This window comes from Myotis nattereri (genome assembly GCF_964212035.1).
Source record: "Myotis nattereri genome assembly, chromosome: 2".
NCBI lineage: Eukaryota > Metazoa > Chordata > Mammalia > Chiroptera > Vespertilionidae > Myotis > Myotis nattereri.
The window spans coordinates 152,541,512-152,563,163 of record NC_138076.1 but is presented as its reverse complement, the minus strand read 5'-3'; the positions used below and the strand labels follow the sequence as shown (position 1 = coordinate 152,563,163).

Here is a 21,652-nt window from a genome sequence, read left to right as displayed (position 1 = left end):
CCCGATGATGGAAGTGGACCGAAGCCAGGTGTGAGAGGTCATGCAGGCCAGTTAGGCAGGGCCTGCTGCACCTCCTTCCTCAGATTACACTCAGTCAACAGTTCTCAGATGCTGCTCCTACCTACCTCTCTTGACTGCATTTTGTACCTTACACATGGAGTTGCCTGTCACTCTGAGTCCCACTAATTCCACTTTTTTAGTATTTCTGGAGTCTGTATTTTCACGTTTACTTGATGTAAAAAAAAAAATTGAAGTTGCACGTGCCCTTTTATCCAGTAATTCTGCATCCGGGTATATTCCCTACCTGGACAAACTCTGTTATCTGTGCATGCTGGTAAACATACAGGCACATACAGAGCAGGACTGATTATGATGGTAAAAATGGAGGAACCATATAAAATTCAATGACAGAAGAATGTATGAATAACTATGGTTCCTTCATAAACTATAATACTCTACACCGATGGTTTTCAAACTTCTGGGTGTAGTGATCTCTGTACACCCTTAGAAATTACAGTATTTTTCATACCAAAAATTACAACAGTTTTTGGAAAACTTGATACCATTTTTAAAAGATAAATTATTTACATGTCTACGTTTTATCTTAAAAAGTGTATTTCCCAAAACAAAAAAACAATTTACTGAAAACAGTGGCATTGTTTTACATTTTAAAAAAATGGTTTGGCTCAGTGGATAGAGCGTCGGCCTGCGGACTCAAGGGTCCCAGGTTCGATTCTGGCCAAGGGCATGTACCTGGGTTGCGGGCACATCCCCGGTAGGGAGTGTGCAGAAGGCAGCTGATCGATGTTTCTCTCTCATCGATGTTTCTAACTCTCTATTCTTCTCCCTTCCTCTGTAAAAAATCAATAAAATATATTTTAAAAAAATAAAAAATGGTTTAGCCCAGCCGGTGTGGCTCAGTGGTTCAACATTGACCTATGAACCAGGTTGCAGTTCAATTCCCAGTCAGGCAGCCAGTTGATGTTTCTCTGGTGTTGTGGGTTCCATCCCCAGTAGGGGGCATGCAGGAGGCAGCCTATCAGTGATTCTCTCTCATCATGATGTTTCTGTCTCCCTTTTCCTCTCTGAAATAAAAAAATAAATAAATGAAAATATATCTCTTTATATGTTTGTATTGATTTGATTAACTTTTAGAGAAACATTTTGTGTCCCACTTATTTATGCATTCATTGGTTGCTTCTTGTATGAAATTTCTCTCTCACAGTTCTGGAGGCTGGAAAGTCCAACATCAAGGTGCCGGCAGATTTGATGTCCAGTAAAGGCCTCCTTTCTAGTTCACAGACTGTCTTTTCACTGTAACCTCACATGGGACAATGGGTGAGAGGTCTCTACAGGGTCTCTAGTCCTTTAAGAGTAGGAATCCCATTCATGAGAGCTCCACCCTCATGACCTAATCACATCCCCAAAGCTGTACATCCTGAAACCATCACCCTGGGCATTAGGTTGTGGGACACAAACATTCAAATCAGACCACTGCCAAGTCCTAACTCTTTTTAGTATCTCAGAATGTGACTATATTTGGAGATAGGTCCAAAAGAGGTAATTAAGGTAAAATGAGATCACTAGGGTCCCCTAATCCAATATGACTGGTGTCCTTATAAGAAGAAGAAATTTCACACAGACAAGTATAGTGAAAGACCATGTGAAAACGGGGAGAATATGACAAGCCAAAAGCGAGGCCTCAGAGAAACAAATCCCAACACCTTGATCTTGGACTTCTAGCCTTCAGAACTGTGAGAAAATACATTTCTGATTAAGCTACCCAGGCTGTAATACTTCGTTATGGCATCTCAATAAAGTATTACAGTGAGGAAACTTGCCAAAGTTTCACTGGCCACTAGTTTACAGTTATAATTTTAAAATGAAACCTGCACTTAAAAAAAAAATGTCAAATTTTATGTCACAATATCTGACTTTCAAGCAGATTAATTTTTAATACATTTTATGATGAAACATCATTAACACTTTAACACAATTATGAATAATTCTCTGGAATTTATCTTTTAAAATTTTTCCTTTCTAAATAAAATAAAAAAATCCCTAGCAGCTCAAGGCAGAAACCAACCCTGGACAGGATGCTTTCGCATCACAGGAGGCACACATACCCTCACTCACTCTGACTGGGACAGTTTAGACGTGCCAGTTCATCTTTGGGATATGGAAGGAAACCAGGGTATCCAGAGAGAGCCCATGCAGACATGGGGAGAACTTGCAAACTATACACCAACAGTGGCCCTTACTGGGGATGGAATTTTTTTTCTCACTGAACAAAATATTAAGATCCTGCTATATTATAGTATAGTAATAGCTCAGAAGTACATAGCATACAAATAAAGTAATAATTGATAGTTGTTTCAAACTTTATTAATCATTTTACATATCCTGTTTTCAGTCACTTTTTAGCTGCTTCCAAAAGTCGCAACAGGTGCAAGAACAGATTGATGATATCCAAGTAGAGGTTGATGGCAGCTAATACATACTCCTCAGGTGATAGCCTGTGCATCAGTGAATGTGTGTCATAGATGATGAATCCACAGAAAAGAAGCGCTCCTACAGCAGCCACAACCAATTCTACTGTCTCACTATAAAAAAATAACTGTAGGCAAAACATTAAAGCAATAAGTAAGAACAGTATTAAGCATACTGAAATATGTAACTCTTAAGTTACATATACTACATACCTATATATTTAATAATGCTGTACAACTTTGAATACAAATGTTAAAAGTAGAAAAAGGCAAAGCAGGTCCACCCTGGCTTCTGATAGATGAAAGAGTGACTGGTTCAATCAATGGATATCCCCCTACTAGATAACCCACTGACTTTGAACAGTAGCATCCCAAATAGAAACTACTAAAAAATTTTTTCATAATGATATGTGCCACTTGGAGGTTAGCAATTACAAATGAGGGCCTTTAAAACTCATTTGTTCATCTTTCTTTCTATCAATAATACTGATTAACATAAAACCTTGATTTTTCAAAAGATAATTTTATAACCACTCTATACAAATGTTTCAGATAATTATAATGAAGTATCCTATCTTAAGATTATGCCTCTGACAGCTTTTTTGAGAGTATAGTATTTATATTGACATGGCCAGAATTATATTTCAAGTTATCATTCTAAAATAACTCACCCTCAAGATTCCTGACAAGCACAAAATCCACAAAACAGCAAACAGTCTATGGAAATAAAATATTAATAATTTAGAATAAATATTGTTTCTTACAAAAAACTTTGTAAACCCATTCAACATATTCTGAAGAAATAAATCCATCCTGCTATTTGTCAAAGAATAGTTTAAATGTAAGAATTCATAAACATACAATGAATAATGTAGAATACCCAGAAATTGAAAGAAGAGCTATTTATTCAACATTTGTTTATATGGTGCATAACACTAGTTAAGAGTGTCAATTTTTAGATTTTCAATTGAAATGCACAGGAAGCACACATAGCCCCACAACAGAATTAAATCAGAAATTAAATACACTTTTATATTATAATACAGTGTAGTGAACTGAGGATATGGTGAGATTCCAGCCCTCAGTTATCTTGCTGGAACGGCCATAAAGCTCAGGCTACATCTGGCATATTTAGTTAGAATGAAGTATCTCACCACCTCATAGTATAGATCCTTCAGGACTGAAAGGGACTCAGGACTTGTCTTTTCATACCTAAACCCTGGGGAAAAGCCAAAGTTTCTGCACCAAGAATATGGGAAGTTGGGATTAAGAACTATAGAGCATGTGAAATTTACCTTACTTAGAAGCAAATAAGTTACCCTAGCACAATTTTGTGGATGCTAGTAGAACACAAGGGACTCCTAGGTCTGAGATGAAGGACACTTTATTACAACAATAACAGTAGCTGAAGAACTGGCATAGTAGATAGGTGTTGTGGGAGTAAAGAAATTAGAGAGTTAGAAGGACAAGGTTGAAGAAAAAGTATGACGTTTGGCATTTAAGATTTCAGCAATGGAATAATCCCTAGTGATTGCAAGGTCCACAAAGAGGCCATGGCAGGGAATGAAAGTTGTTGCAGTAGAAGAGGTCCAGAGATACTGAGAGGCAAAGGTGATGGATAGGCCTAACATGTAGTTTGATGCTACAGTCTTCAAAGAATGCGGAGGCTTGACCGAAAAGGGGATCAATGACAGTAATGAGGAAGGGTAGGATGTGTATCACCAGAAAGCATAAGCCTTAATGCAATGAATTCCTATTATGCTGAAGGAATAATGAAAAATGGCACCAGGAGACTAGAGCAGTTTTTAATAGAAACCCCCACCCCCACCCCAAGCTATATAGGGTGTGGGGGAATGAGTGGCTAGAGAACAGTTCTCAGGCAGGAATCACATTTCAGCTGAGATAAGGAAGAAGAAGGAAGATGTTATGAAGAGGCTGAAATATAGGGAAGATTATTTACCAGGAGTTCTAGAGACTATAGTAGAATGGATGGGAAGGAGGGGAGCAATTAGAGTTCGGAGTAGAAAGAAGAGAGCAAACCTTTCATTATATATATATAAATGTATGAAACCCCCTTTCCCCAAAAAATAAGAATAAAAAAAGAACATGTTACCTTTCCCTAAGTCAAACTCCATTTTTAATAAAACTATTCATCTTGCACAATTATCAGTGTTGTCTAACCAGCTATATTTTAGCCCAACAGATTTCTGATAATCTGGATTACCAGGGGACTAAAGGAGTGGGGGGGGGGAGGGGTTACAAGAGTACAGTTTTGTAAAATTTTAGTGTTGTAACAGGAAAAAGAACAGAAAATGGTTGGGTGATTATTTGTGCCAACAGGAAGCCAGAGTGATTTTAGAAAAAAAGAGTCTATTCATTCTTAACCTGGTGAGGGCAACACAGTACTATTATCTTAATAAAAAGGATCATTCCCATATATCTATTAGTTTGAAGAAGGATAGAGCTTAATCAAATGGATCAAAAAGGTTTTAAGGTTCATGCAGACATCTCCAAAATCTTGCTTTCACCAAGGTTTTGGATGGTTTTGGTAACATTTATGTTAAGACAAAAACCTAAATAATTTAGGCAAATTCCATACCATTCATAAAGCACAGAAGCCTACTCTCTAGAAAGCTAATTTATTTTAGAATTCACTTCCTTTTCAACATAGAGGGGAAGGAAATGACTCAAAGCCAGTTTCCATGCCCTTGAATGTTCTGGGAGAGTAGGATCCTATAACTCAAAGAGATGACCTTTCATTGTGCTCCACTTTAAAAGGCAGTATTCAAAACTAACAGTATAGCACTTCTCTCAAAACTATAATATTAAAGATATCTATCATAGCCATGAATATATTACTTACCCTGCTCCAAATTTGCTGAAATCTTTCTTAGATTGTAGAGTATACATAGTCAAACCAAGAAATACTGCAGTAGTCAGTACAAAAGCTTGGAGAATAATATACACATCATAGAAAGTAACTGTAAAATTTAAAAAAAAACACAGATTAAAAGTGCTTTATTTTCTCATACTACATGCCAATAAGAACTAAGAAAAGATTCCTTATTCAGCCTTGAGTATTGATTGGTACAGTAAGACTACCTCCATAATGCAATAACTAGGCTCCAAAATATTCATCAATGCAAAATAAGGAGGTCACATTATTCTGAGTTAAAGAAATGACTAGAGATTACACAGCTAGCCAGTTAGGAGTTTTGCGGGTATGGAGGAACAATTCTCACCCTACCCCTGTTCTAGATGCAATTAATCACTATCTGCGGTGATTGTCCATTATGGCTTAGATATCAATAGAGAGGATTCTGGGTTCTGTGGCTGGCCGGGAATTCCTGGATAGTATATAGCAGTTCTAGCAATCACCTGGTTAATTGTACCCAGTTCATGGATTGAATATGGCTATTGCAATACAACTGCTTAACATTTTAAGAAAATGATAAATTATAACCTCTTTAAAGGAAGTTAACTGCTTTGAACCCCAAACCACATAAGTTATTTTTAATTTTTCAGGGATTAATTATCCAAGCTCTTTCTATTCCTAAACGCTAAATTATTGTAACTTCTCCATTTATGCCATTATAGGATTAGGAAGGTGAACGCAGAAAGATAAAACATGAAATCACTTTTGCTTCTTGTCAGTAATTTCAGTGTAAGACAGCCGTGGGCAAACTATGGCCCGTGGGCCGGATCCGGCTCGTTTGAAATGAATAAAACTAAAAAAAAAAAAAAGACCGTACCCTTTTATGTAATGATGTTTACTTTGAATTTATATTAGTTCACACAAACACTCCATCCATGCTTTTGTTCCGGCCCTCCGGTCTAGTTTAAGAACTCACTGTGGCCCTGGAGTCAAAAAGTTTGCCCACCCCTGGTGTAAGATGTTCTCAGATTATCCTCTCTACGTATTTCTACCCCCAATTCTAATACCCTTGAAATAAATCTCTTTCCTATATCCCTTACAAATGGTGGGAGTCAGGGAGGGCAGAGATGGATTTGATAAAAACATTAATAGTAAGTAACATTAATAGATAATAAATCTAACACGTAAATATTAACACTTCCTATGTTATAAAATTTCAGTCCTATTTTAGTACTATTTTCTTATAGTCTAATTATTTTATAAAAGAGGTAATTACGAAACAATACATAAATTCAATAAACTGGCATCAAAAGTTAAAAAAAGTATTGACAGGATAGGAAGAGATAAATATATTAACCATAAGGATTAACAGTTTATTGAGAGTAATGGTTAATACTGACCCTTTTGATACCCCAGGTTATCATTTTGAAACAATCATAATTTTTACTCTTAATCATAAATGTTTTTACTTGAGGCATTAAATAGGGTACATCAAGTAATTACAAAAGACATTCCTTTCAAACACATTTAACACCAAATACAAAACAAAAATTACTACTATTTTTTTGTGGGGCCATTTGAGAAAAGATGAGGATCTATATATATAAAAAACCAGTGACCAAAAAAAAAAAAAAAAAAAACCAGTGACCAGAACGCCGTAACGACTGAAACGACCAGTCGCTATGACACCCACTGCAGCCAGCCAACCGACCCGATGGGGGGAAGGGGCCAGCCGGCTAATCTCCCATGGCCCCTCCCCCCCCAGCCGGCCCTGCCCCGATTGGCCTCTCCCACCCCAAGCAAGGGCAGGGCAGCCAGCCAACCCCCCCCCCCACCCCCCACTCCCTGTGGCCCTTTCCCCTGGCCGGCCCCGCCCTTGATCGCCCCACCCACCCCAATAGAGGGCGGGGCCAGCTAGCCAACCTCCTGCAGCCTCTCTTCCCACCCGGCCCCACCCCCAATGGGCCCCCACCACCCCGATTGACCTGCGGCCCCTCCCCCCAGCCAGCTCCACCCCCCAATCACCCCCACCACACCAATTGGGGGTGGGGCTGGCCAGCCTCCCGCCATCTCCGCCCGACAAGCCTTGCCCTGATCCGCCCCAATTGGGGCCAGGCTGGCTGGACCCCACCCATGCACAAATTCGTGCACTGTTGCACTGGGCCTCTAATATCATGATAAAGTATAGTTTGATGCAGACAATTTAAGAAGCTGAGCTCATAAAAAAAAAAAAAAGAAAGAAAGAAAGAAAAAAAGCCTGGCCAGTATGGCTCAGTGGCTAAACATTAACCAATGAACCAGGAGGTCACGGTTCAATTCCAGGTTAGGGCACGTGCCCATGTGTTGCAGGAGGCAGATTCTCATCGTTTTTGTCTTTTTCCCTCTCTGAAATCAATACAAATATATTAAAAAAAGAAAAAAAGGCTGAGCTCATGATGAAAGTACCTGGCTCAAAACATGTCATCAGCTCCTCTTAAGGGCCCTTTAAATTACAGAAAAGATTGTCTTATTTTTATAAGTGAATAAACACAAATGAATATTATTCTACATTCCTACTGTTTTTCTAATTCTTTTCCACTCCCTCTAAGCTCAGTTGAACTATGTAAAGTATAAACATTTAATTTTTGCCTATATTTTAGGAATTTTTTAGTCTATACCATATTTTTGAAATATGACATTCCATGATGTTAAGCTTTAGTCACAAATCCTTATCCATATTAAAAAGTAACTGTAATACATAGGAGAATAATTATGGCTTACCAACACAGGCCACAGACAGAGCTTCCAACAGTGTCTAAGAAAAAGAAATTGAAATTACATAAATGCATGTGAAATTTATACTGTCATGTACATGGTTCTAATTTCTAGTTCAATGTGATTCCATATGTATGATCTCATTTTAGCTTCAGAGCAGCCTTGTAAAGTATATGGGACAGATAATAAGCCCATCATATAAAAATGAGACCTCAGTATATTGAGTGAGAATATTTAGATTCTAATTGTGATCCCATCACTCCTTAAACTCCAACTAGATATTTCATTATCTGTAAGAGGAAAATTATAGAAATAGTACCGAAAATTCTATTTTTCTCACTTTGTGTAATGTAAATAAAAATGAAATTGCAAATCATTTGTACATTTGTAAAAACATAAATATCTCACTTAAACATAGGAATATTAAACATTTATATTAAATTACTAATTAATTTAATACTAAATATACAGGTAGCACTTTGGTGTGGCAATCTTAAAACTTTCTCACGATATTCTCTTTCTTCCCTAGTAACAGAATTTTTACCTGGACACACATTTTTACCTGCTTTTATTAAACATTCTATTTTTCAGTATCCCTTACAGCTAGATCTGGCCAAGACTATATTCCAGCCAACAGAATGTGAATAGAAACATGTACAACTTCTAAAAGTAAAGAGGCTTCCTCCCTTTTCTCAAATAACTAGATGGAATATGGATATGATAGTGAACATCTTATACCATATGACACTTTAGGAATATCTGAACCTTAGCAGGTACCTGGACCTCTGACAACTCCACTAAACAGTCATTCATATTTTTTACATGAAAGAGAAATAAACCTTGTTTTAAACCATATCACAAGTAGCTCTAGTTTCTTTTCTCTTAACTATATATCTTTACTTTTTTTATATGCTTACTCTACCATAGATTTGTCTCAGTCATCTGAGAGACCATATCATAAAAGCAAAGTCAGCAGTATCAGTAGTGGTTTATAATCGTACACAGAAACACTCCCTATTAACCTTCCCTACCTAAAATCAAGAAATCATTAGGACCAGAGCAAAAATGGTATTAGAAACTGTACATGGATGTGGAGTCAATGAAGTCACTGCCACATCCTATATAATAAAGAGGCAATATGCAAATTGACCATCACTCCAACACAAGATGGCTACCCCCATGTGGTCAAAGATGGCCAGCAGGGGAGGGTAGTTAGAGGCAATCGGGCCAGCAGGGGAGCAGTTAGGCATTGATCAGGCTGGCAGGGGAGTGGTTAGTGCAGCCGTGGGCAAACTACGGCCCGCGGGCCGGATCCGGCCCGTTTGAAATGAATAAAACTATTGAAAAAAAAGAACATACCCTTTTATGTAATGATGTTTACTTTGAATTTATATTAGTTCACACAAACACTCCATCCATGTTTTTGTTCCGGCCCTCCGGTCCAGTTTAAGAACCCACTGTGGCCCTCGAGTCAAAAAGTTTGCCCACCCCTGGGTTAGTGCAATCAGGCAGGCAGGCGAGCTGTTGGGAACCAGCAGTCCTGGATTGTGAGAGGGATATCTGACTGCCCGTTTAGGCCTGATCCCACCGGACATCCCTCGAGGGGTCCCAGATTGGAGAGGGTGCAGGCTGGGCTGTGGGATAACCTTTCCTATAACAAATTTTCAAAGTCGTGAGCTTTTCTTTCATAATATTAACAAAAAGGTGCTATCAGAATTCATAAAACTTTCTTAAAGGCAGTTTAATCTGATAAATAGCATTTTCAATATTATTTGACTATAAATATTCTTAATAGAAGTTTGGAAGATTTTGATGTACATTTTTAAGTCAGAACTCAAATCACACTGGATATAAAAATGGGAAAAGTAATTTTTAAAATATATAACTTGAGGCCTTACCAACTCATTCTGGTAAGATTCTAAGATTGAGTTTTTATAGGTAGTAGTTTGGGTTTTCATTTTCACAAATATTTGAAACAAATGTGACTTAAACTTAGTTCCCCCAACAATGATTTTGAAACAAGTTATTTAGTAAAGCACATCAATTGAACAAAGTGGTCCTTTAAAAGAACCAGACTCATTAGACAAAAATAAACCGAGGAATTAATCATTAAGATTTCAATTTAAGGCCTATGAAATTAAGGCCAAAATGTAATTTTTTACCAAATAAAAGCATAGAATATTAGGAGTAGAAAGTATCAAAGGGACAATCTACTTTAATATTTTCATTTTACACATGAGAAAACTTAGGTACAGAAAGGCTAAATGCTCTACCAAATGTCACATAACCAGATAGTGGCAAAGCCAGGTCATGTGATTCCAATTCATTACTTTTTCCACTATATCATAATATTGACATTAAAACTTTGAAACTGACAAAAGTTCAAAAATTTTTACAGACTAGGAGACTACGAGATTATAAATTCTGTTTACATATATGCATTCAATTAAGTAAGTAAATTTAAAACTCAGTAATAAATGTTAAAGGGACAGATATTGTCAAAGTACTCACAAATCCAAAAAGCAGGTACAGGTTAAGGGGATGCTTATGTCTATTTAGAATCAATGCAAAAATTGAACCCAAAGATCCAATGGCAAACACCAAAATTAAGGCAGGACTGAAAGACAAAATTAAAAGCAGTTTAAAATTTAAAAAAATACAGCATAAATAATATTACAAAATTTAATAAAATGTGTTTATTTTATGTGTTTGTGAAAGTACAAAAAACAATCTGAAGGATCCACACCAACTTGTCAAAAGAAATTATTTTTCCATCTGGGAAATCTGAGGAGTATGAGATGGAAAGGAGTAACAGGACAAAGAAAAGAGCTCACAATGCAAGGGGAAGACTTTTCCTTTTTACTTCATGAACATATCATATTTGAATAAATTTTGCAATTGCTTTTTTAACCAAAAATACAAAGAAAAGCTATTAAATACTAAACAAATTTTTTAAATCTTTAAACAAAATTTTTAAATATGTTTTTATTGATTTCAGAAAGGAAGGGAGAGGAAGCAAGAGATAGAAACATCAATCATGAAAGAGAATCATTGATTGGCTGCCTCCTGCACGCCCCCACTGGGGAATCAAGCCTTACAACCCGGGCATGTGCCCTGGCTGGGAATCAAAACGACCTCCTGGTTCATAGGTCGAAGCTCAACCACTGAGCCACATCGGCTGAACAATAAACAAATTTTATACCTAACTACTTTTTTAGGTATTTACTACATAGCTGTAATTTAAATTAATGATCTTTACCCCAATTGCAAACAAATAGTTCAAGACTTTCCTTTTGTAGGGGAAGGGAGGACAGAAATTGTCTACTCCTAAGAAAATATTCATTCCTTATTTTTCCTTTCCTTTAATATAAAGATTCTATATTACTTTTAGCCATAAAAATAATTATTCTGGAGGTCAGGTCTTAAACAAATTTGGGACAAATCATATGGAGTGCCTTTGAAAACTTTTCAGTGAAATTATCCTAGGCCTGATCCAATACTAAGGTGAATTAAAAACACATTAGTTAAATACCTTTATTTTTCAAGTGCTCTATTAGGCTTTGGGGACAAGGCATAAGCCTAATAAAAGCAAAAAATTAAGAATAAAAACTGTATACAGTAAAAATTCTTAATGCAATTCCAGGAAATAAGGGGGTTTAAACCTATAAAACTGTAAACTAAAAAGTTGAGAGGTAAATACCATGTTATAGAATATTTATCAAAACAAAACTAATGTTATTTACAAGAGTTAATAAACACTTTTACATTCAAACATAAAAAGAGAATAGAAAATAAAGAACTTTGCTTATTCCCTTTTGATCATAAGCAGTGGCTGAAAATGATTCAGAATTGTCTTACCTTTCATGTACAAATATCCGTATAGACTCGAAGTATAAAAAAATTGCAGATGTCACTGTAGTTAAGAGAACTTGCAGAGAAAGGATGGTGTAGACTTTTCTTAGAAAGGCTAGAAAAGAAAAAAAAATCATACATAACTATTTTCTTAAACATTTGTCATAGAACAGCAAGATCAAATGTCTTATTAAATTTGTATATGTATTTCTTAAATATTAATCCAAATAATGTTATCTGTAACTGAAACTTAAAGAAAATGCTTCCAAAGGGGAAAAAATTGTTAAGTGGTAACTGTCTTCCAAGAAGCATCAACTTAAAAAAAAATTAATGGGCCAGAATTTAAATGTTTTTCCATCAATATAAAAAGAAAGCATTGAATGCATATTTGTAAATAGCAGTGGCACAACAAAAGATTAAAAAACAGAACACTTTAAAAGAATGATTCTATCTTGAAACTGAAATGCAGGAACAGAAAGCATGTGTTTACATATAAATTTAAGAAGAAATCTTAATTTCCAAGCAGTACAAATGTTTCCCTAAAATGAACTTCCCCTTAAAAGGCAAACAATATATAAACGTGACTTTCACTCACCCATTTTTATTTCTCACTTATAGTACCTCTGCCTCTAGTTTTTATACAATAGAAATTCTTACTTTCAGAATATTTTATCAACATCCATAAATTAACTCCAAGGCCTAAAGATTTAAAAATACTTAGTCTTCTGATATACAGATAATATAAGTAATACACTGAACACCTGACTCACCACCAGCTTCACAAATAAAACATTAACAACAGTTCCCACCTCCTCTATGTAAACATCTATAATAATAAAAGCATAATATGCTAATTAGGCTGGATGTCCTTCCAGACGACCTCCAGTGGTTCTCAACCTGTGGGTCGCGACCCCTTTGGCGGGTGAACAACCCTTTCACAGGGGTCGCCTAAGACCATCCTGCATATCAGATATTTACATTACAATTCATAACAGCAACATTACAGTTATGAAGTAGCAATGAAAATAATTTTATGGTTGGGGGCACAACATGAGGAACTGTATTTAAAGGGCCAGAAAGTTGAGAATCACTGTTCCAGACGAAGTCGGGGCTGGGAAAGAAGCCTGGGTCCCGGGTGCCAGAGGGAAGCCGGTGCTGGCAGGCAGGGGAAGGAAGGCCTACTCTTGCATGAATTTCATGCATCGGGCCTCTAGTACTGATAATAACATCCCTCATCCCCATAGCTAACTGCTAGTCACCTTTCAAGATTCAGCCTTTCTCATTTCCCCAGTCTGAATTAAATGTTCTTCCTCATGCTCCCAGTTTACCCTAACCATACTTCTAATCACATTATTTTTTTTTATTTTTTATTTAATTTTTTTTTATCTTCACCCAAGGATATATTTTCATTGATTTCAGAGAGAGAGAGAGAGAGAGAAAGAGAGAGAGAGAGAGAGAGAGAGAGAGAGAGAGAGAGAGAGAGAGAGAGAAGGGGAGAGAAACATCGATTGGAGGATAATTAATGATTTCAATCAAATTTAAAATACACATACTCTTTTGACCCATCAATTTCACTTCTAAAAATTTATCCTAGAGCAGGGGTGGGCAAACTTTTTGACTAGAGGGCCACAATGGGTTCTTAAACTGGACCGGAGGGCTGGAACAAAAGCATGGATGGAGTGTTTGTGTGAACTAATATAAATTCAAAGTAAACATCATTACATAAAAGGGCACACGGTCTTTTCTTTTTTTTTAGTTTTATTCATTTCAAACTGGCCGGATCCGGCCCGCAGGCCGTAGTTTGCCCACGGCTGTCCTAGAGCAACACTTGCAGAAATTTACAGAGTTATGGAAAGATGTTCCCTAAAGCACTAGTTGAATACAAAAAAATAACCTAAATATCCATCAAGAGGGTATGATTAAATTAATTGTGGTACACACATACTAGGTAAGACCACTGCCATTAAAAGGCTATTGTGTACTGCGATTTTTCTAAAATATATATTTTGTTATTTTAGAGAGAGAAAGGGAGAGGGAGAAACATCAATGAGAGAACCATTGATCAGCTGCCTCTTGCATGCCCCTATTGGGATTGAGCCCACACCTGGGCATGTGCCCTGACTGGGAATTAAACTGGAACGATGCTCAACCAACTGAGACACACTGTACTGCTATTTTTACATATAAAAGATATTAAGTGAAAATACAAAATTGCAGGAAAGTATATATAATCCCATAAATTATAACATTCTCCTGAGTCTATAAAATAGTATGTGTTAGTGTTTCAAAAATATACATATAGCATATTGCTAAAATAGACTAGTTTAATAGGATATAATATATTTCATATATAACTGACTATATAAACTTAATTGGCACTGTAAAAGTGCTCAAGGTAGAGACTGTACTCAAAAATTCATTCTCCCATAATTTTTCTGTAGCTTCATGATTTGTTGTTTTCCAACATGGAGCCTTGACATTTTATATTTATAATATAACAAAATTATTTTCCAGAAAATGTACACATTACAGTCAGCTTAATTTTGCTTTAAAAAAACAAGTGGAACATTTCTTTCTTTTTTTTTAAATATGTATTTTTTTTTATTGATTTCAGAGAGGAAGGGAAGGGAGAGAGAGATAGAAACATCAATGATGAGAGAGAATCATTGATTGGCTGCTTCCTGCACACCCCCTAATGGGGATGGAGCCCTTGGCTGGAATCGAACCTGGGACCCTTCAGTCTGCAGGCTGATGCTCTATCTACCGAGCCAAACCAGCTAGAGCTGGAACATTTCTTTTTTACTTATTAATTGGTAAAGGACCAGAGACAGCTGAGAACCACTTTTTAATACAAATGTAGTCAGCTCAGTTACCAGCCTAATTCCCAGGGCTCCTAAGTAAAATGCTCCAGCATAATTTAAATATTCATGAATGAGTAAATGTTCACTGAGTTTTGGGTTATTTAGATCAGTATTGTCATAGTCACATAAGACATACAGAAATAAATATAAGACTAATTTTTCTTTAAAAACAGTTCAGGTATGCAGAGAGGTAGAAATTATGAAATCTGGTTTAGGGATTTATGAAATCTGGTTTCTAGTCCCAGAGCTTCACTGCAAAGAACCATGCTATTTTATTTATATGCTTTTATTTATTTTAGAGAGAGTAAAGGAGGGACAGAGAGAGAAACATCAATGGTGAGAGAGAATCATCTATCAGCTGCCTCCTGCACTCCCACTCCCCCTACTGCGGATCCAGTCTGCAACCCAGGTATGTGCCCTGACCAGGAATCAAACTGTAACTTCCTGGTTCATGGGTTGACACTCAACCACTAAGCCACCCAGCCAGGTAAGAACAATGTTATTTTAGACAAGTGTTTTTAAACTTAGTTTTATGTAAATCATGGGTGTATATTATTTCAGGATTGTAATTCCAGGGAAAATGACAATATTGTTATCACAAAAATTCTGAGCAAAACTTTGTGGCATTCAGTTTCAGGGGTTGGTGGAAGGGAGGGATAAATGGGGAGAGCATGGAGGATTTTTAAGATAGTGAAACTGTTCTGTATGATACTGTAAAGGTAGGTGTAAGTCATTATACATTTATCAAAACCCAAAGAATGTACAACACCTAGAATGAACCCTAATGTAAATTATGGGCTTTGGGTGATAATGATGTGTCAGTGTAGGTTCATGGATTGTAACAAATGTACCAGTCTGGTACAGGATGTTGATAATGGGGGAGGCTTGGAGTGTGTCTGGGCAAGGGTATATGGGAACTCTCTGTAATGCGGATTTCTTTCAATAGATGGAGTTACACATATGTTGATATATATGCGATTTGATATGTATGCTATTTTGTTGTATTGACAGCAAGCTTCAAAACTTCATATGTCAAACTTGCTGAAGGTGTTAACATCATAGATATTTTTACGCTTAAAAAATGTCGAATTTCGTGCCAAAAAAAGAGCATTTGCGGGAAGTTTTAATTCATTACTTTATTTTGAAGAAACGTGCTGCTGAAAGTTATCGTATACTTCGGGAAGCTTATGGTGAACATGCTCCATCTCAAGATACTTGTGAACGCTGGTTTAAACGCTTTAAAAGTGATGATTTCGATGTAAAAGACAAAGAACGTCCAGGTCAACCGAAAAAATTTGAAGACCAACAATTACAAGCATTATTGGATGAAGATGCGTGTCAAACTCAAAAACAACTTGCAGAAAGATTAAACGTTGCTCAGCAAACAATTTCTGATCGTTTACAAGCAATGGGAAAGATTTTAAAGGAAGGAAAATGGGTGCCACATCAACTGAACAAAAGACAAATGGAAAACCGAAAAGTCATCAGTAAAATGTTGCTTCAACGGCACGAAAGAAAGTCTTTTTTGCATCGAATTGTGACTGGCGATGAAAAGTGGATTTATTTTGAGAATCCCAAACGCACAAAATCATGGGTTGATCCAGGTCAACCATCAACATTGACTGCAAGGCCAAATCACTTCGGAAACAAGACAAAGCTCTGCGTTTGGTGGGATCAGGAAGGTGTGGTTTATTATGAGCTTCTAAAACCAGGTGAAACCATTAATACTGATCGCTACTGACAACAAATAATCAACTTGAACCACGCTTTGATCATAAAACGACCAGAATGGGCCAGGAGACACGGCAAAGTAATTTTGCTTCATGATGACACGCCATCACACACTTCAAAACCAGTTAAAGACACATTAAAAGATCTTGCCTGGGAAGTATTAACCCACCCACCGTATTCACCAGACCTTGCTCCTTCAGATTACCACTTGTTTCGGTCGATGGCACATGCACTTTCTGAGCAGGACTTCAAAACATACGAAGAAGTGGAAAACTGGGTCTCTGAATGGTTTGCCTCAAAACAAGAAAAGTTCTATTGGGACGGTATCCACAAATTACCTGAAAGATGGGGGAAATGTGTAGCTAGCGATGGACATTACTTTGAATAAAGCACTTTTGATGTTTCTCTTGAAATTATCATTTTTCTTTGATTACAAAATCTGCGTTATTAACCGGTACACCAGTACTTTCCACATTTAATTTTGCGGTGAATCTAAAACTGCTTTAAAAAATAAAGCTCATCAAAACAAAATAGGCAAAAAGACATTTCTTCATAGAAGATATAAAAATGGCCCATAAGTATATGAAAAGATGTTCAACATCACTAATTATTAGGGAAATGCAAATTAAAATCGCAATGAGGTATCTCACACCCATTTGGATGGCTACTTAAACAAACAAAATAAATGTTGCTGAGTTTGGACTCTTGTGCAATATTGATGAGAATATAAAATGGTCCAGCCTCTATGTAAAACAGTATGGTGGTTCCTCAAAAAGTTAAAAATAGAATTACCATATTGTAAGAAAATAGAAAATATATATTGGTCTCTGTCTCTGGCTCCTGACACAGAGCTCATGAAATCCTTCTAATTTCCTGAGTGATAAGAGCACTTGGTGCATGTTCTAATACTGGTTTTTGACCCTGGCTCCTAACATGTCTCTTAAAAATGGTCAAGGTGGTAAATGTTTAATGTTATGTGTATTTTACCACAATTAAAAAAAATTTAATTAAAAATTAAAATTGTAATGTCCTGGGTGATAAGGGTGCCTTTGTTCTGAGTGGCTTTGGGTTGGCTTCTGGATGGCTCCTGGACAAGGGCCAGGCACAGGAAGATCAAGCTATGATTAGAAGTTGGAATTTTCAGCCCAACCCCCATTTTCTTGAGAAGGGAAAAGGGCTGAAAATGCAGTTAAATGCCTACATGAGGAAGCCTCCAAAAATCCCAGTATTGTGGGGTTAAATTCTTGGTTGGTGAATTTATCTGGGAGGGCGAACACTCCAACTGCATGGAGCCAAAAGCTCCTGTGCTTGGGACCGTCCCAACGGGCCTTGCCATATGTACTCCATCTGGCTGTTCATCTCTATCCTTTAATGAGCTGGTTTCCCTGAGTTCTGTTAGCCACTCGAGTAAATTATCACACCTGAAGAGGGAGTTTTGGGGACCTCTAATTTGTGGTCAAGTCAGACAGAAGCTGGGGACCTACTACTTGTGATGCATCTGAAGTGGGTGGGAGGAGTATTGAGGGACTGAACCCCTAACCTGTGGGATCTAACACTATTTAGTCAGAATTGAGTTAAATAGTAGGACACTCAGATGGTATCACAAAGAACTGCTTGGTATTGGGGGGAAAAACTCACATTTGAAAAAAAAAAACAACCTCACATTTGGTGACCAGAAATGTCAGAAGTGTTCGGTGTGAGAAGTAAAAGAGAAACACAGGAGAAAGAACTGGGCTTTGCCCAATGGAAAAACAGAGGTTTTTCACCAAAACACATTTGATCCAGCAATTCCACTTCTGGGTACATATCCAAAAGAATTGAAAGCAAGGTCCCAAAAACATATTTGTATGTTCTATACATAGAAATGGAATATTATTCAGCCTTAAAAAGGAAATATCTGAGACATTCTGTAACAGGGATGCACCCTAAACATGCTAACTGAAGCGAATCACAAAAAGACAAATACTGTATGATTCCACTTATATGAGATATCCAGAATGGCCAAATTCATAGAAACAGACGATAGAAAGGTAGTTGCCAGGGGAGGGGGGAAATGGGAAGTTCCTTGATGGGTGTAGAGTTTTGCAAGATGAAAAGTTCTGGAGATTATTTTCACAATGTGAATAATACTGAATACTACTGAACTTTAGTACTCTTAAAAATGGTCAAGGTGCCGAAACTGGTTTGGCTCAGTGGATGGAGCGTCGGCCTGCAGACTCAAGGGTCCCGGGTTCGATTCCGGTCAAGGGCATGTACCTGGGTTGCGGGCACATCCCCAGTGGGAGATGCGCAGGAGGCAGCTGATCGATGTTTCTCTCTCATCGATGTTTCTAACTATCTCTCTCCCTTCCTCTCTGTAAAAAATCAATAAAATATATTAAAAAAAAATGGTCAAGGTGGTAAATGTTTAATGTTGTGTATTTTACCACAATTAAAAAAAATTTTAATTAAAAACAAAAACTTGCCAAAATAATTCAAAATTCAATTCCAGAAATATAGTTGCTAGAGATCATGATTCTTAGTGCATCAGAGCTCCATAATTCCTTTTCCTGAACAAGTTCCAGCTGCCCAGTCAGGATGAAAATCTGGGGCAGCTTCTGTCATCAACGGGCTAAACTAGAGGGGACAATGAATATCACTTAAATGAAACTGAGCATTTTATTTATTTAATATATTTTTATTGATTTCAGAGAGGAAGGGAGAGGGAGAGATAGATAGAAACATCAATGATGAGAGAGAATCACTGATCGGCCCGCCTCCTACATGCCCCACACTGGGGATCAAGCCCGCAACCTGGGCATGTGCCCTGACCAGGAATTGAACCGTGACCTCCTGGTTCATAGGTCGATGCTCAACCACTGAGCCATGCCGGCCACGCAAAACTGAGTATTTTAAATTTAGAATAATTTCTGCCCACTAAATACGGAATAATTTAAAACTAATATGGTATTTTGATTGACTTAGAAATCATCTATTTCCAGCACCTGCCCCAATAATACTCAAACCTATGTTGAGTTCTAGTTCCTACAGAGAAAATAATGAACAAGAATAGATATGGTTCCTGCCCTCACAGATCTTATAATCCAGCAAAGGACACAGATAGAAAAATTAAAATGCATTCACACAGTCCCTGGCTGGGTAGTCAGTTAGACTCAGCATCATCCAGTTACACCAAGGTTGCGGTGGGATCCCCAATGAAATATAAATAAGTGGAACAACAGACTGATGTTGCTCTCGCTCTCTCTCTAATTAATAAATAAATAAACAAAATGCGTGCCCTGGCGGGTGTGGCTCAGTTGATAGTGCCTCCTCAGGTTGCGGGCTGGATCCCCGGTAGGGGGCGTGCAGGAGGCAGCGGATATAGATGTTCTACTCTCACATCAGCTCTTATGTTTCTCCCTCTCCCTCTCTCTAAAAATCAATAACAATATAAAAAATAAAATGCGTTCACATGCCCTACAGCACAAACATCCCTGCAGATAACTCAATGCAGGTTTTGTGTAATCACAGTGATTACACAATACATCACAACGGTTACACAACATTGATTACACAATAAACTTATTTTCACTGTGAAAAATAACCTCTGGTATCTCCTCACTTAAAGATGCCCCAGCACGACTGCTGAGGCTTTCATCTGTCCCTTTCTACCCCGGAGACGACAGGGTTCAAGGAGGAAGGGCTCCAGTTTCGTTTTCTCAGCTCCCAGCTCGGAGGCCTCCCTGAGCGGCTCTCCCCTCCGAGCCCCGCGCAGGACCCGCGCTGCGCTCCGCTCCGGCCCGGCCCGGCCCGGCAGCCCCGAGGGGAGGCGGGGCGAAGTGCTTCCCCGCCCGGACCCCGCTCTCCCGGGGCCGGCGCGGGGGGCGCTCTCCCTGGGAACCCGGACATCCGCCTCTGCGGCGACTGCGCAGCAGCAGGGCCCGGCGAGCCCGGGAGGGCGACCTACCCATGCGGATGTGCACGCTGGCGGAGGCCACGCAGCTGCCATAGTTGAAGTCGTCCTCGATGGAGGAGCGGGGGTAGAGGGGATCGGCGTCGGCCATGTCGGCAGTGGAACCGCAGCTCCCCGCGGAATGACGCGGAGCGCACGGACCTCAACGGCCCTCGGTCACTTCCTGAGCGCAGTCCGCCCCGAGCGCCCGGCCGCTTCCGCGAGCGGCCGCGGCCAATCCGAGCGCCGGTCTCAGCGCGGCTCCAGGAAGGCTGCCGGGGTTGGGGTGCCGGAAGGCGAGTGCGTGCTCGGCGTCAGGTGAAGGCACACTTCTCTCAGATGTTCCTCAACAGCCTTTTTTTTTTTTTTAAATCCTCACCGGAGGATATGTTTTTATTGGTTTTGAGAGACAGAGAAACATCCATGTGATAGAGAAACATGGATTGGCTGCCTCCCGGCCGCCCCCACCGGGGATCAAACCGAAACCTAAGAGGTGCCCTGGCAGGATGGAACCCTTTAAACCTTGGCTGTGGCAGAGGAGCGCCGGCCCGCAGCAGGACCAGGGCGCCCAGAGGGGCGTGTTGAGGAGCCCTGACAGGCAGCGCCCAGCGCAGTGGGTTAGGACCTCCTGATACAGCCAGGTTGCGGGTTGGATCCCCCGTCAGGGCACAGACAAGAAGCAACCAAAGAGCGCATAATAAGCGGACGACACACTGGTGTTTCTCTCGCTCCCTTCCTAAAGTAATCAATCAAGCACTAACCGGTTTAGGTCAGTGGATAGAGTGTCTGCCTGCGGACTGAAGGGTCCCGGGTTCGATTCTGGTCAAGGGCATGTACCTTGGTTGCGGGCATATACCCAGTAGGAGGTGTGCAGGAGGCAGCTGATCGATGTTTCTAACTATCTCTCTCCCTTCCTCTCTGTAAAAAATCAATAAAATATATTTAAAAAAATAATCAATCAATTAAAATTAAAATAAACCCTCTGGCTAGCAGAGTTGCTAAAACTGTTAGAAAGCGAAGTCCCATCTCTTCCCATTAATTCAGCGGTTCTCAACCTGTGGGTCGCGACCCCTTTGGGAGTCGAACGACCCTTTCACAGGGGTCACCTAAGACCATCGGAAAACACATATATAATTACATATTGTTTTGTGATTAATCA

At 38.7% G+C, this 21,652-nt stretch overlaps 1 protein-coding gene across 1 annotated transcript; it reads right to left on the bottom strand.

Annotated features, from left to right (window-relative positions):
• Positions 1-2,367: 2,367 nt before the first annotated feature.
• On the bottom strand, positions 2,368-21,153 carry TMBIM4 (transmembrane BAX inhibitor motif containing 4). Its single transcript, XM_081083796.1, has 7 exons — positions 20,509-21,153; positions 11,977-12,085; positions 10,630-10,735; positions 8,125-8,158; positions 5,353-5,470; positions 3,161-3,206; positions 2,368-2,617 (listed from the first exon to the last, which is right to left on the bottom strand). The coding sequence occupies exons 1-7, from the start codon at positions 20,603-20,605 to the stop codon at positions 2,414-2,416; spliced, it is 714 nt and encodes a 237-aa protein (XP_080939922.1). The 5' UTR covers positions 20,606-21,153; the 3' UTR covers positions 2,368-2,413.
• Between the last annotated feature and the right edge of the window lie 499 nt (positions 21,154-21,652).

What these genes read in the sequence shown, in the direction of transcription:
- TMBIM4 (XM_081083796.1), bottom strand. Translation starts at nt 20,605, where the DNA reads ATGGCCGACGCCGATCCCCTCTACCCCCGCTCCTCCATCGAGGACGAC. An exon ending in CAGCGTGCACATCCGCATGG is followed by an intron (nt 12,086 to 20,508) that starts GTAGGTCGCCCT and finishes TTTCTTTTCTAG; the next exon opens with CCTTTCTAAGAAAAGTCTAC. An exon ending in CGGATATTTGTACATGAAAG is followed by an intron (nt 10,736 to 11,976) that starts GTAAGACAATTC and finishes TTTGTCTTTCAG; the next exon opens with TCCTGCCTTAATTTTGGTGT.